Source organism: Giraffa tippelskirchi, chromosome 4, assembly GCF_054371585.1.
Source record: "Giraffa tippelskirchi isolate mGirTip1 chromosome 4, T2T-mGirTip1v1.2.pri, whole genome shotgun sequence".
NCBI lineage: Eukaryota > Metazoa > Chordata > Mammalia > Artiodactyla > Giraffidae > Giraffa > Giraffa tippelskirchi.
The window spans coordinates 146,969,209-146,984,493 of record NC_137278.1 but is presented as its reverse complement, the minus strand read 5'-3'; the positions used below and the strand labels follow the sequence as shown (position 1 = coordinate 146,984,493).

The following is a 15,285-nucleotide window of genomic DNA, read 5'->3' as shown; positions in this document are numbered from 1 at the left end:
CATACGTACATATATATATACACACACATATATATACACACCTATATATATGTCATCATTAATTTTATCCAATTTATGCATTAATAATTGTAAGAAATCCATTCTTTAGAAGATGTTACTCTTCAGGACCTCTGATTCTGGTGATACGTCCTAGTTTGAATTGACTGCTCTCCACTACATAACTGCCATCCTAGGATATGCTTCTACTGTACTCTTAAATTAGATGCACTGCTTTTCTACTTTTACACTTTCCTCTTTCCTAGGTGTCCTCTCTCTGTCTCTCCATGTGTATATGTGAAGTCACTTAGTCGTGTCTGACTCTTTGAGACCCCTCAAAGACTGTAGCCCGCCAGGTTCCTCCATCCATGGGATTCTCCAGGCAAGAGTACTGGAGTGGGTTGCCATTTCCTCCTCCAGGTGATCTTCTCAACCCAGGGATCGAACCCGGGTCTCCCACATTGCAGGTAGACTCTTTACCATCTGAGCCACAAAGGCAGCTTGAGCCACAAGGGAAGCTTGGGTACCATGTGTATATGTGTGTATATATAAATACATGTATATATATTTATATATACAAATATATGTACATATTTTTTCTTTGCTTAAATATCTCAGCATGTTTTTTCTAAAAGGGCTCAGTAACTTTTTTCTAAAAGTGCATGTAGGATATAAATCATCTGAGTCATTGTATGTCTAAATACGTCTTTATTTTATGCTCACCCTTGATTGACAGTTCTGGGCTTAAAAGCATACCTTTTCAGAACTTTGAAAGCACTGAAAAATTTTTCTAGAATCTAGCATTGATAAAAAGTCTGATACCAAGTTAATTCTCATTCCTTGAGAAACTCTTAGGATTTTCTCTTTTTCATACTGTCCTAGAATTTCAAGAGGATTTGTTTATCCTGCTTACGATTCCATGGATCCTTTCAATCTGAAAACATTCTTTTGTTTCAGGAATTTACATCAATCATATACATTGTAGTTTCTTTCTCTCTGTGCTCTCCCAGTGCCTTCTGCTGTCTTTTCAATTGATCTTCTGGGTACTTGCTGCTGCTGCTGCTGCTGCTAAGTCGCTTCAGTCGTGTCCAATTCTGTGTGACCCCATAGACAGCAGCCCACCAGGCTCCCCCATCCCTGGGATTCTCCAGGCAAGAACACTGGAGTGGGTTGCCATTTCCTTCTCCAATGCATGAAAGTGAAAAGTGAAAGTGAAGTCGCTAGTCGTGTCTGACCCTTAACGAACGTATGGACTTCAGCCCACCAGGCTCCTCCGTCCATGGGATTTTCCAGGCAAGAGTAGTGGAGTGGGGTGCCATTGCCTTCTCCATCTGGGCACCTACTTTTTTCAAACATCTGCCTTTACTTTGTCAATTTTTTCTATTAGTGAATATTTATTTTGGTGTCATATTTTTATATTCTAACAATTCTGCATATTTTTGGCCTCCGTATCATTATACCTGGTCTTGTTTTATGTATGTAATATCTTCTTGAGTATTTCTGAGGTTAATGATTAGAATGTTTAAAAACGTATCTTTGTTCTTGAATTACCTCTTCTGTCTTCCGGTTAGTTAGCCCTCAAACATCAGTGGTTATTAGCTTACATATTTTTTTTTTTTGGGCTTACATTTTTTAATAGAGAACTAAGTTGAGTTACGAGTAGCTAGTGTGAGTTATATAGATACAGTTCTTCAATCAACCTTTCCTTCCTCAGAATGACTGGATGTGAAAACTGGCAGGGTTTACCTGAAGGCCTTGGGCCAGGAACAGATAATGAGGCTAGTTAGGCATGTTATACCTGCCTATTTCTCACTAAGTTTATGCCGGAATGGGGAGGGTTTTTCACTGAGGGTCATCATCACTAAAGATTCATGAACATCTCAAAAGATTGGTTTTATAGTTTTAGATTAGGGAACAATACTAAATGGGGAGAGATTAAAGGGTAATAGTAGGGTTAACTTTCCCAAGTGCTTCATCCTTCAAAAATAAGATCACATTATTTTCTACCCCCTTCTTCTTCTTGATCTCCCAAATCAACACTAATCTGGAGCACCTCCACTACCAGGAAGCATACCTTCTCTTGCACTTTTCTTGTATTTGTTCTGGATTATAATTTCTGCTTTGGTTTATCTACTTTCCATCTTTCAGAAACTTCTGAGAATCTCTGGCCCCTTGATATCCATTGCACTTTTAGAACTGTCCTTTTATGTTGACATTTGGGATACAGCTGAAGGAAAGCTTTTGGTTGGTGTGATTTGAGTCCCCAATCCTTATACAGATTTTAACATTTTGGAGGCATATATCTAAAACAAATAAATATCATCAACATAAACATATCATGAGGAATTAATACTCTTGAAAACTGTCTTGATTCTGAGACTTTATAACTGAGTCTTCAACAGTTTATGGACCAAATTTACCAACAAAGTATTTAAATACAAAGGCAATACATGAGCTCACTTTTGATCTGTATGAGGTCACCTTGCTTTATAGAATAGGAAAGATTCAATCAGAAACTCTGTGGGGTCCTAGATATTCCCCAGACTGAATTCGATTTGGTTTTTTGTCATGCAGAATTTAACATCAGTTTGTCCTTCAGCCTCCAGCTCCCAGGTGCTGTTTCTGGCATCCTGCCAGAATCTTCCTCCAGTTTGCTGGGAGTAGGCTTGCAGAGGAGGAGGGGAAGGAGGAGGGTGTGGAACACCCCTCTTGTTAGGAGGGAAACTGGAAAATCAGCAGGTGTTACAGGATGCTGAAAGCTCCTTGGAGTGGTCCTATGGCTTATTTCTTCATATGATATGAAAAGTTGAAAAAATATTTTCAAAAATCAAAAGAAGGGGAAAGAATTATCTGAAACATGCCAAGTCCAAAATGAACATGTGAGATTGGTTAATCCCAGATACCTTTAGAAATTAACACTATCCCTTCAACAGGGCATTTTCTTTGCACCAAATACTCTGTACTTGCTGGGGATATAATGACAAGTAAAGCATATATACTAATTTCAAGGAATTCACAGTCTGATGGTTGTATTCACAGATAATCACAATCCCATTTGCAAAGTATAAGATATCTATACATGTTTTATGAATGCATAGAGTAGAGGTACCTATCAGCTGTGTGTTGGTAAATGTTTAACAACTGGATTTCTGGAGCTTATGGGGAAGCCTTGATTTATTGCGTTTGCCAATTTCCATGGTGTAAACACACCATAGCCAATTTTAAGCTATTAATGTGACAAAGGACGAGATGGTTGGATGGTGTCACTGACTCAACGGACATGAGTTTGAGCAAGGTCTGGGAGATGGTGAAGGACAGGAAAGCCTGGCATGCTGTAGTCCACAGGGTCACAATGAGTCAGATATGACTGAGTGACTCAACAACCATGTGATGTCACTGACTATGGAATTGGGGAGAAATGTGTACACCATTATATAGCATTTCCACCATATTGATACACTAGAGCTTAAGACTACAGATAATAAAATGCTGTAAAATAATAATTAGGCAATAATTAGAAGTGATGAAATTTGAGCATTTATTTTGTTTTTAAGATAATTCAACTGTAAATGTATATAAAATAATGTTTAATAATAGATGTGATTAACAACTGGCTTGCAAAACTCTTGAAAATTTAACCAGTACAATACAGTACTGGCTGTTTAGAGTCAGTACAAGCTGGCTTCACATGCATCTACCCCTAACTGGGGTCTGGGGCAACAGACTTCTGACAGAACACAAATGAGGGTGGAATCCTTTACCATTAGTGTGTCTATGTCAGAATCTAAAGGAGAAAGGTAACAGAGGGGAAGAAGGAGTAATGGGAAGAGCTGATGATGCCCACAGTTAAAGAGCACAACTTTAAAACCCTGATTTTTAACCATGCTCTTGTTAAATAATCACCTTCTGCCGAGTGGGGAGGGGAGAGTAGGGGAGGGGAGGGGAGGAATTAGCTCCCTATCTGGACATCTCTTCTAATAGCTTATGCTGATGTGGACCACAGAGACAGAGGACGGGGTGCACTTGATCAGTGGTCCACTAAACAAAATGATTCAATGGAAATCCTAAATTAGCAGTGGTGCTCAGCTTGGAGCTAGTGGACCAAGACCTGTTGAGGCTGTACTGGTGTTCTGGGGAATGTGATTGATACAGGAGGCCACAAGTAGTTGAGTCAATTGTCATTTTTAAACTATATCTTAAAAGCTCTTGTCAAACTGTGTACACTCAACTGTTATCACCCATATATCAGGCTTCTTTTGATTCCAAGTGATGGAAAAAAACCCTGACTGTGATTAGCTCAGGTGTTGGGGAAAATTATTGGCTAGTATAATGTAAGAAGGGGTTTCCCTGGTGGCTCAGTGGATTAAGAATCTGCCTGCCAATGTAGGAGACGCTGGGTCGATCTCTGGGTCAGGAAGATCCTCTGGAGAAGGAAATGGCAATCCACTCCAGTATGCTTGCCTGGAATAACTCCATGGACAGAGGAGCCTGGTGGGCTGCAGTCCGTGGGGTCACAAAGAGTTGGACACAACTTAGTGACTAAATAACAATGTAACGGAAGAAGTCTAGGGTAGAGCTCAGAGCTTACTTAAGGCAGTTCTTGACCAGAGGCTCAGGTGACACTGGGACCTGGCATCTCTTTCTTTTGGCTCCATTTCAATTTCAGATGGGCTCTGCCTCCAAAATCACAGGAACGGGAATCTGCTCAGTATCTCCCTCCCAGCAGCTGAACAAAACCCCAGGTTTCTCTTTGGTGAAAACACGTCTGATTCCCAAGGACCGGCATGATGTCCCTATGGAGCTACCTAAATGGTTAGGCTGATGGCTCCCAAATCACCTGCACAGTAGGGTCACCTGGGGAATCTTGAAAAATTCCTAAGCACAGACCACATCTCCAGTCAATTAAATCACAAGCTCTGGGGTTGACGCAGGTGTCATTATTTTTCAAGCTCCCAGGTGATTTCAAGGCAGAGACAAATTCAGAAACCCCTGAACTGGGAGCTCATAAGAACATGAATTCTTAAAATCCCCTTCTAATTTATCAAGAAAGTCGAGTTAGGTTAATTTCCTTAGTGTCTACCTCAAAAGCTTTCTTCCTGTGCTGCACCATCTCTATGACAGAGGCATTCCTCTTGCTGGCCCAGTCTGGGGCCTCCATCTGTATCCTCCACCTGCACGTGGCTCTCACTCCCTCCTCTCAACTTGCCTTGCCTTGCTCTGGAATCATCTCTCCTCTGATCTGCATCTTCAAGTTTCACCTTCTGCTGGCTCTTTCCTTTAAGATAAAAAAAATGTTCACATCTCTATCTCATCATACCCTTCCGTATTCCCTGTGGCCTCAACCTCCACTACCAGAGGCTGCTGCCCAGCTGCAGCCTAGCTTTCACTGTGCCCCTTTGAGTGGTGGGTACTCACAGTCTGAGGGTGCCTGAAACCCTTATAATCTGGTGTGGACTTCATTACTCTGCTGAAACTGTTCTCTCAAAGGTCAGCAACCACCCACTTAAAAAGCTGAATGGCTGTTCATCTCTTACTCTCTTTCTCACTGAACGCTACTCTCTCTCCCCCTGTTTGAAATATTATCCCTGCTTTGCTTTTTGGATATTATGGTACATAAATGCTGCTTTCCTCACTGGTTTACTTTCTGCCTTTGAGAACACACATGGGGTATGTATTCCAAACACGTTTCTGCCACCTTTGTTAGCTTTAAAATGCCTTTAGACACATGTGGGGTATATGGATCCTAAACAGTTTCTCAGGAGATATGCGTCAGGAGATTTTAAAGTGAAAGTATACTAAGGCAACAATTTAGAACACAGGAGAAATTCTTTTTTTTCTGCCATCTCGAATTCCTCTTTCATTTTTTAATTGAAGCATAGCTGATTTACAAAGTTGTATTAGTTTCAAGCGTACAGCAAAGTGATTCAGTTATACATAAATTAACATCTTTTTTCCAGATTCTTTTTCTTTATAGGTTTTTATGAAATACTGTGTAGAGTTCCCTGTGCTATACAGGAGGTCCTTGTTGGTTATCTATTTTACATATAATACTGTGTTTATGTTATTCCTCAATTCCTAATATATTCCTCCCTCCTCTTCCCCTTTGGTAACCGTAAGTTTATTTCCTATGCCTGTGGCTCTATTTCTGTTTTGTATATAATTTCATTTGTGTCATTTGATTCCACACTCACACTTCTAGGCATATATTTAGTGAAAAATATAATTCAAAAAGATACATGCACCCTAATGTACACTGCAGCACTATTTACAACAGCTAAGACAAGGAAGCCACCTAAATATCCATCAACAGATGAATGGCTGGAGAAGATGTGGTATAGTCATTGTATACAATGGACTATAAGCCATAAAAAAATAAAATAATGTCATTTGCAGCAGCATAGATAGATTAAGAGATTATCATACTAAGTGAGGTAAGCCAGACAGAGAAAGACAAATATATGATATCACTTATATGGGGAATCTAAAAAAATGGTACCAAAATATTCTTTAAAGATACCTAATACCATCATTTGTTAGAGTGAGTCAATAATATTTTCCTATGGAAATGGTATGCTAATATGCACAAGTGGGTAGAATTTTTAGAAGTAAATGTTGGCAAAAATATGTGTTCATAGACAGTATATCTTAAACTCTTATTAAAAAGCATATAGAACAGAATAAATTGTAAATTAACTTGCCATGCACCCCCCCCCAGGTTTCCATTATAACACTGGCAATGTATTTTTAGTGACAATATTAGGTTTTACCTTTCCTTCTAATTCATCTTTGCTTTGAAAATTAGGTAGAAGATTTACTCAGTATGAATTTTAGTTATTGTGCTTTCCTTCATATGTTCAGCTATTAGTAATCTAGTTTGAATTATTAATAAGAATTAATAATAGTAATTATTATAACAAATTTTTCTCATTTTCTAACAGCCAGAGAAGCTTTGTCTGAATTTAGGTGGTCACCATTGACTTGAGAAATATGAGACCATTTTGTTTCAACTGCTTTTGTAATGGCAAGGTCAAAGTTTCTCTGCATTTGGAAAGTGAAGTAACATCCTTCAAGGAGCTAAGTGTGCATGGCTTTTCTTTGAGATATATGAGGTATTGAGACTTTAATAAAGTAATTGCTAAAGAGATTTTGCAACAATGTATTTTCTTCTGTAGATTTAATAAGGCAAAGATGATTAATTTTTAGGTGAACATATAATTCTTGTGTATATGAGCAGAATAATGCCAAAAGACTGAATAAAAGAGATGAAAAGGAGAAGAATCTAAACATTGATTTCTCCCTTATATTCCTAGCAATTTTCAGAATACGTATTTGCCTTTTCTCAAATAACCTAAATTATGTTTTCTGCAAGAAAAAAGTGAATTTACTAAGACAAAATTTCAAAATCAGTTGCAGTAAAAAATTAAACAATTTTCTTATGGCTAACATATGACTTTTAATTTATAGATGAGGAAACAGATTCAGTGAGGAGGTTCAGTTATTTATTTATTTATTTTTCCTGCCACACAGATAAAAAATAGAAGAGCTGGATCAGGGTCACAGGTCTTCCCACTTCCAAGTCAACTCTATTGTCCCTATACTCAATGCTGCGGGATTAGTGGTGTGTTACCTTGGTTGATTTTCTGTTAATATTCTAGGTGAGTGGGTATATGGCTCCCATCTCCTCCTACATTAGAAAAAGAGGGGCAAAGAAAAAATATTGGGTCTCATTTTCCCAAAGTGAGAATGCCTATTCTAAATTGGACTTCCTTTTCCCAGTAACGAACCAGTTTTTCCTTCCTGAACACACATGATCATATCAGAACGGTCTGGACTCCTTCTTCATAGGAGGTTATATGAGGACCAGTTACTTCATCATAAATAAGGATGGGTGGCTCCTGGAAAGAGAAAAAGCATTTCTAGCATGCAATTCCCATCCGTAAAGTGGGGAAGAAATAAACCTGCAACTATGATAAATCCATCCTAAAGGAGATCAGTCCTGGGTGTTCATTGGAAGGACTGATGTTGAAGCTGAAACTCCAATACTTTGGCCACCTCATGCGAAGAGTTGACTCATTGGAAAAGACCCTAATGCTGGGAAGGATTAGGGGCAGGAGGAGAAGGGGACGACAGAGGATGAGATGGTTGGATGGCATCACTAACTCAATGGACATGGGTTTGGATAAACTCCGAGAGTTGGTGATGGACAGGGAGGCCTGGCGTGCTGCGATTCATGGGGTCGCAAAGAGTCGGACATGACTGAGCGACTGAACTGATGACAAGTCTAGCCAGTTTTACAAAAGAAAAGATTCAGACCATGAGGAGTAAGATGGTCCAAGCAGCTGTGTCATGTAAACTACCTCAGAGCACTGGTGGCAGAATTGTCCTATTCAACGGAGGTCTCCCCACTTGTGAGAGAAATACGCCCTGTGCCCTAGCAACAGATGACACATCAACAAAATGAGGCAATCTGATTTTGTGCAACAACTTTGAAGGGCATGGAACTTTTAAAAATGTACAGGCTGGAATGATGAATGAGTAAACCAGCTTTGATGGTATGAAATTAAGAGATAGAGGTCAAGGAGAAAAGATATGTTTTCAGGTGAGATGTGAAAAGGGATGGAAAGTTAATGAGGTAGAGAGAGAGACAGTCAAGCTGTTCCAGATGGCAGGATCTGACAGAGGAGGCCAGTGCGGGTTAGCAGGAGAAATGAGGATGGGGAGATGGGAGAAAGAAGGTCCGGGAGAGAGAGCATGCTTAACCCAGATGATAATCAATTCTGAATCATATCACAGAGTGGATAAGGAGCCATCAGAGGAGAATGCTGGAGGAGCTGGGAGATTAGACACAGACAGATGGCAAGGTCCAGAGGGACCTGAGTAGAAAATTTGAAGCCATCAAAAGAAGAGCAATCACACTCAGAACAATGGCACTGAACTCAATGGCTGATACAGAATCCTTAGATTAAAAGAATATTGCAGAAGGGAGCGCAGGAAATATTTTTCCTCTTCCATTAAAACCAAAAATAATTAGATGTACTGTTGAAGTTGATGGAGATTACACATAGAAGATGAATTTCTGAACAGAAAAAGTTTTAAACACTGGATGAGTGTCGAAGAGTTTAAAAAGACTCAGAGGTCACTTGAATAGTCCTCTGAAAGATTACCAGACACATGGTGAGATTGTTCATCTTGGAGAGAATTAAGAAGAAGATTGCTGGCTGTCTAAGATGGTTGATTCACTTCCCTCAGGAGACAAGTCCTAGATTAATGTCTGACCTTCCCTTTCAAGCACGATGATTCCAGGACTGGAGGAAGTGTAAGGAGCAAAGACTGAGAGGAAGAGCCTTTAAATTCTGTTTGGTGCCAGTGGATCAAGTCAGGCCCAGGAGCGCTCAGGCAGGAGCAGAGATGAAAGGCTACCGAGGTTGGGGGCAGAAATCAGGAAGGAGAAAGAAAGTGTGCACAGCAGGGGGCAGTGGGGTGCCAGCCACAAACTCAGACACCCCATTGGGACTCAGGTCAATGGGGCTGCCTGAAGTAAGCTGATGGGAAAGGGAGAGGGAAAGTTCACTTTATTCTGGGCCATATGCATGTCTAGGAAGAGAGAGGAAGAGGAGGCAAGCAGAACATAAAATGACACTTAGGCCAGCTATGATGAATAAGCTTGACATCTACACTAAAATGAAGGCAGAGATTTTGGGACATGAGACCTGAGCCAGTAGAGAGAAGATGAGGAGATAAAGTGAATGGACACTGAAAACAACAGGTGACCAGAGCCACATGCTCCCTGTGGCGTATCAGTAAACATGTGTTGGCTGATGTTGACTTCAGCAGACAGAAGAAAACGTGTGAAGAAAAATGCCGTTGCCTGTGGAGCATTGAAGCTCTGATCTCCTAACTAAAAACAGTGGGACCTGAGAAAGAAACAGGGTCATCGCTACAGAAAATGGTTCTTTGCCTAAGGAAAGTGAAAAAGTGAAAGTGTTAGTCACTCAGTTGTGTCTGACTCTTTGTGAGCCCATTGATTGTAGCCCAACCAGGCTCCTCTGTCCATGGAATTCTCCAGGCAAGAACCCTGGAATGGGTAGTCATTCCCTTCTCCAGGGGATCCTCCTGACCCAGGGATTGAACCTGGGTTGCCTGCATTGCAGGCGGATTCTTTACCATCAGAACCACCAGGGAAGCCCTAGGAAGCCAACCCATTTCAAGGAGGAGGAAAAGATATAATCACGACCTGAGAAAAAGAATAAAGGCTATAGAAGCTGTGCAAATATATTCCCTTCTCCAAGAACACGTTCACACTTCCCTTAAGGTACTGTATGTAGCCCCTGGCAAAGAAGGCAGGAGTCACAAAGGTAAGCACTTGTGAAGGTGGGTGCCAAGAAGCCTAGCTCTACTTGCTTGAGAAAATTCCTTTGTCAGGTATGGCTGGAAAGCTGAGAAAATGTTATTTTTGGATTTAGCTCCAAGGCTGAGTAATCAGTAGGCAGTCTCAGTGTGGAGGAAAAACAGAGGCAGAAGACAGCATCTCTTCTCTAGATTTCAATATTAGACATAAAAGAACACTTTGGACAGTTTTAGTCTCTTAATGATCCAAAGTTCCTATCTTAATGGCAGGGAGAGGCTTTTGAGAAAGGATTGTTTTCTTGTTCTTTTATTTTATTATTATTATTTTTTTTTAATTTTCCTGCTCTTGATCTACCCTAGTAGGAGGCCCATAAGGCAAACAAATCAAAATAGTCACTTGAAGCCTTAATAAGAAAACAGACTCAATTCCCAAGTCTGAAAAGTACTAAGTTCACCTAAAATAAGTTCTGCCATAAAGCTGCAGGTCATGCTTCTATGCAAGATGATCAAAGGATTTGCCTGTAAATGTGTATTTTATAGATTTTTAAAAATCATTTCACAGAAAAGAACAATTTATTTATTGTTAAAAATATATTGATTTAAAAATGCTTTCTACCCTCATAAAGTGTCCCAGCCCAGGATTTTAGTGCAAAAAATGGCAGTGCCTGGCACACACAGTAGATACTCAATAGATATTTGTTTAATGGATAATAGACGGATGCCTGAAGAAATCCAGAACACAAGTAAAATATTAAGAATGTACGTGTGTGTAGAAAATAGTTTGCCTTTAATTGCATCCTTTTTTCTTCAAGAAAATTTAAAAGATACTAGAATTATCATATTGTTTTTTTCTCATGAGTGGCATCAACCACAAATAGCAAGGCAGTTTCAGAAACACAGAGCAAACCTCCACTGACCCACTTAGGAGCTGGGTGAGGTTCTAGTCACAAGGGGTTTCAATAAAGAACTGAAAGATTTGCCAAAAATTCACAGAAAATTTGAAAATCCTACCACTTTGAACTAGGTGAATCTGATTCCCTTTAACAAAAAAGTTGCAGGGCACCGGGGTAAATATCTAGAGGAGGTGCATTAGGTGCAGCCTTCAGTGGAGATAAAGAAATATGTGTTTGGGGGTTAAGGGAAAGGGTGTGGGAGCTGTGTGGGGAGAGAAGGCAGAAAAGAAACGTCATTCAAATATATATCCACACACTACTCCTGCCTCCACCCCCAAAAAACAAAGAAGGGTCATTTAAGATTATAATTACATATAGTTCTTGGTTTCATTACTACAGCCTAAGAAAAATAGCATGACAGGTAGGGGTGGGTTGCTGGAACTCAATGCATCCCGTTTGGAACAACAGGTAGCACTGGTGGACTTGAACTTTGACAGGATGATAAGGAGATGACGAGGTAGGTGGTATGTTACTCAGACACATTCCTGGTCAACACTTGAACATCCAGGTAAATGCACAAAGGATACAAATAACAGCAAATTGATCCCACGTAGAGATTTTATTTCACTCATCAATTGGCAGTCTTCAGCCAAATGTCAAAAAGAAAAGAGCAGACACAAAGATTTTGGGGAAAAAAAGGGAAATAGCAACTGCAAAGAAGTATCAATACTTTCCTCATTTATCTAGATTTCTAGCAACTCTCTTAGTAAACATTTAAATCTCCTTTCATTAATGGAGATCAATGCTTCTGTAAGACATAAGAAACTGGACAAAGGTTAAAAATATTTGTAAGAACTAAAAATTGCTTAGGTTCATCCTGGTATATAGTATTTGTAAAAGAATCTCCAGTATACCTGAATAGAAAATACCAATTGTTTCATGATTATAATGTAATGAAGCCATCAACTTCTCAACATCAAGATGAGTAAATGCTGAAATCAGCTAAGAAAAGAACTTTTTAGAAGAGAGCTTCTAAGTCCTAGCCCAAACCATCACATAAAAGATAGTCTTTTAACAGTTTTTCATAAACAGAAATGGCACATTTGTACCAAGTGCCTAAAGTCAGAACAGAATTTACTACCCCATGCTAACAGCCTAATTTAAAATGGATAGTCTTTCCTATATTTTCCCCAAAGTACCTTTTAAAGGACTTGCTCTGCTATCCAAACAACTTGCAAATGCATCCAGTAAGTTGTGCTATAATATTTATTCTCTTTCCTGTTATTGACTCAAGACCTATTTCTCACTATTTGCTTTGTGCTCATTCTTCTGCCAAATAAAACATTAATTGCATTTTTAGCTGCACTGCTGGTGATCAAAGAACTCTGATATGTCAAGCTAAACTGATAGAAATAGCATCCATTAACATATTTATAGGTTCAGAGTTCCTAGAGCATAATTACATCCATTAATTACTTGACAGTACTCTTATGTTACATGCTGAAAAAGAAAGGCATTTGCAGCTACACACTTTTACTCGGTGAAGTTTTTTCAAATAATAAATTCTCTCTAAAGAAGATTCTATCTAAAGGAAATAAGGCAAAAAGGCTCACATCTCTATCTATACCTAAGGCAAGATTTTAAAAAGCAACATTCACTAACTTTGCAAGAGAATGCACACAAAGTAAATGAGCTGACATAGAGAGAGTGATTTCAAAGAAAAGCATATTTAAAATATTACAGAGAGATGTAATTAATATTTTAGAGTTCTAAGACAATCACAAGCCAGGAATTCTTGAAGGGAGGATACAAAGCAATGGTTTTTTACTTTCAAATAAACTTCTTCAAATAGCACATAGGATCAAAGTACTTCAAATTACCTACATTTCTGAACATAAAATTTTTAAAAAAAAAATAAATTAAAGCTGTCCTGGGAAAAAGCTCATGATATGTTGGAAACTAACAGAATAAACAATGATTCTGTGAATTCGCCAGCTGTGAAGCTGCCAGCTGCATTCAGCACATGTGTCATGGAAAGGACAGTAACACACACTTGAATTCTCATGCCCAGTTAATCAGCATGCAAAATGATGGGTTCCTGTGATAACTTCAGCACCGGACACAAATGCATTTTCTTTTCAGCAATGAATGAAGTCACTATGAAAAAAAAAACAACCCATATACACACACGTACATACACCAGTTGGGTTCATGATTTCAGCATGAACACAATCAGGACCTAAGAACAGAAAGCAAAGCCCAGTCTACCTGTCCATGTCTGTCTATCTGTACATATTTCAGAGTTCTTTGTTGCCTGACAATCAGTTGTAAAGGCAGTTATATTTGAAAGTAAAAAAAAAAACAAACCATTAACCTGAGTTTATCGGCTACTACAATGGACTTGAGGAGTGAATAGCAAGGAAATCACAGTACCTTTAGTAAGTCGCCTCAGAATTTGACAACGGCATTTAAAAGAGACAGCTATCATTCTTGCTCACTGCTTGCCGTGGAAAAGAGTACTCAGGGCTGTGCTCTGGTGGCTGCAGCAGCAGCATATGAATTCCTTGCACACATACCAGGAGAAAGGTAGTCCCAGCGGGGAGTGACAAAGCTTAATTCCTCTTGGCTGATGCAGAGGTCCCCTACATGTTATCTGGCAAAGCTGTGTCATTCACAACTCCGAGCACCCCTGCCCACCACAGCCTCCTCCCTCCTTGCACCATCACAATGGCTTAGAAAGTGAGGCTGTTTCGATAGCAACAAAGCACCAAATTGTAGAAAGCAGGGACAACGCGGGGAGAGGAGCCATGCCATAAATCTAATACTCAACACTGAGCAATGCCTACAGTTTTAGGCAAAGGGCTCTGTTTTCCAGCCAGTTCAGCACCCCCTCCCCACTCCCTTTCCTTTCCGGCTCAGCATCAAGTCAGTGTGCTTAGGGGGTGTCATGTAACTGGAAATGCAAGTGAAATGCTTGCACTCTTACTTTAGGGGGAAACGTATGTATCATATACTATGTTATTTTAACAACAAAAAAGAAACACAAAGGAAGGAGGCAGTCCATCTCTGGGATGCAGTAGAGAGTAGTATTTCTGCCTATAGGAGAGAAGCAGCCCTGTGACAGAGTCAGAAAGAAAGAACTACGTAGCACTTTACTAATCTATGAGGGTCAAGCCAGCCTAAATGGAGAGAGGAAATGCAAGACAGGCTCATGCAAGCCGATCGCCAGGCAGATGGAGTCCCAGCCCCTTTAATCACGCTTTCCAAAAAAGAACTTGGCTGGAGAGCAACGCAGTCAAGACAGTTTCTAAAGATACCAGGAACAAAAGCAAACAAGGCCAAGTATTTCTATTTTTAAAGTACCTTATTATCCCATTTGCCAAACAACCCTCCCCCAAGCCCATTCTTCTCATTATGCAAATAAAACAGTCTTGTGACAGAGAAGATATTGGGGAGTATCTGCTTCAGTGGAGTGTAGAGCAAATGAACAGACCCATTCACAAAATGACAAGAAGGCGGAGCACAGTTCTTCCTCTGCCAGCACCAGCCTACTCACTATACAGTCAATACAAACTAACATTTGGTATGGAATTTTAATTCAAGAACCTCAATGAACATTCAGAAAACAAAGGGAAAAATATCATAGATGGCCAGGAACTCAACTAGTCAAAACAAAAAGATATATCACTGCCCAAACTATTTGATTAGTATTTCTAAAACTATAGAAATTATTCATGCAGTCTTATTCTCTACTCTAGAGCTGCTAAAAAAAAAACCAAAAAACCTTTCAAACTGGTTTCTAAAATAACTCCCAATAATCCAAATTGAAAGATAGAGCTTTTTCCTCTCCATTCATAAATGCCATAATAAGTCAGTTTCAACCAACTGAAACTGAAATGCATATGCTTCCTACTTGGCATCCAATAGAATAGTTTAATGTTATAAGCATCTACTTTAAAGGTCTTTGAAATTCTCTTACCAAGGATGGTCTAGCTAGAGCAGTCAGCCACCACTAATCAAAAGAAAGTATATTAAATGGAGTGTATTG

The 15,285-nt window shown here is 39.5% G+C and overlaps 1 protein-coding gene across 8 annotated transcripts in view; it reads right to left on the bottom strand.

Annotated features, from left to right (window-relative positions):
• Positions 1–15,285, bottom strand: part of GRIP1 (glutamate receptor interacting protein 1) — a 755,429-nt gene that overhangs the window by 296,534 nt on the left and 443,610 nt on the right. The window contains exon 2 of one of the 8 annotated variants that reach the window (XM_081589886.1): positions 5,204–5,272. The exons of 6 other annotated variants lie outside the window; for them this stretch is intronic. Coding sequence is in view for 1 of the 2 variants with exons in the window: in XM_081589884.1 (XP_081446010.1) it covers positions 13,671–13,725 (55 nt within the window). In the remaining variant the exon portion in view is untranslated. Of the gene's footprint in view, positions 1–5,203; positions 5,273–13,670; positions 13,919–15,285 lie in introns of those variants that run through there. One more of the 8 variants, XM_081589884.1, reaches the window with a different exon arrangement.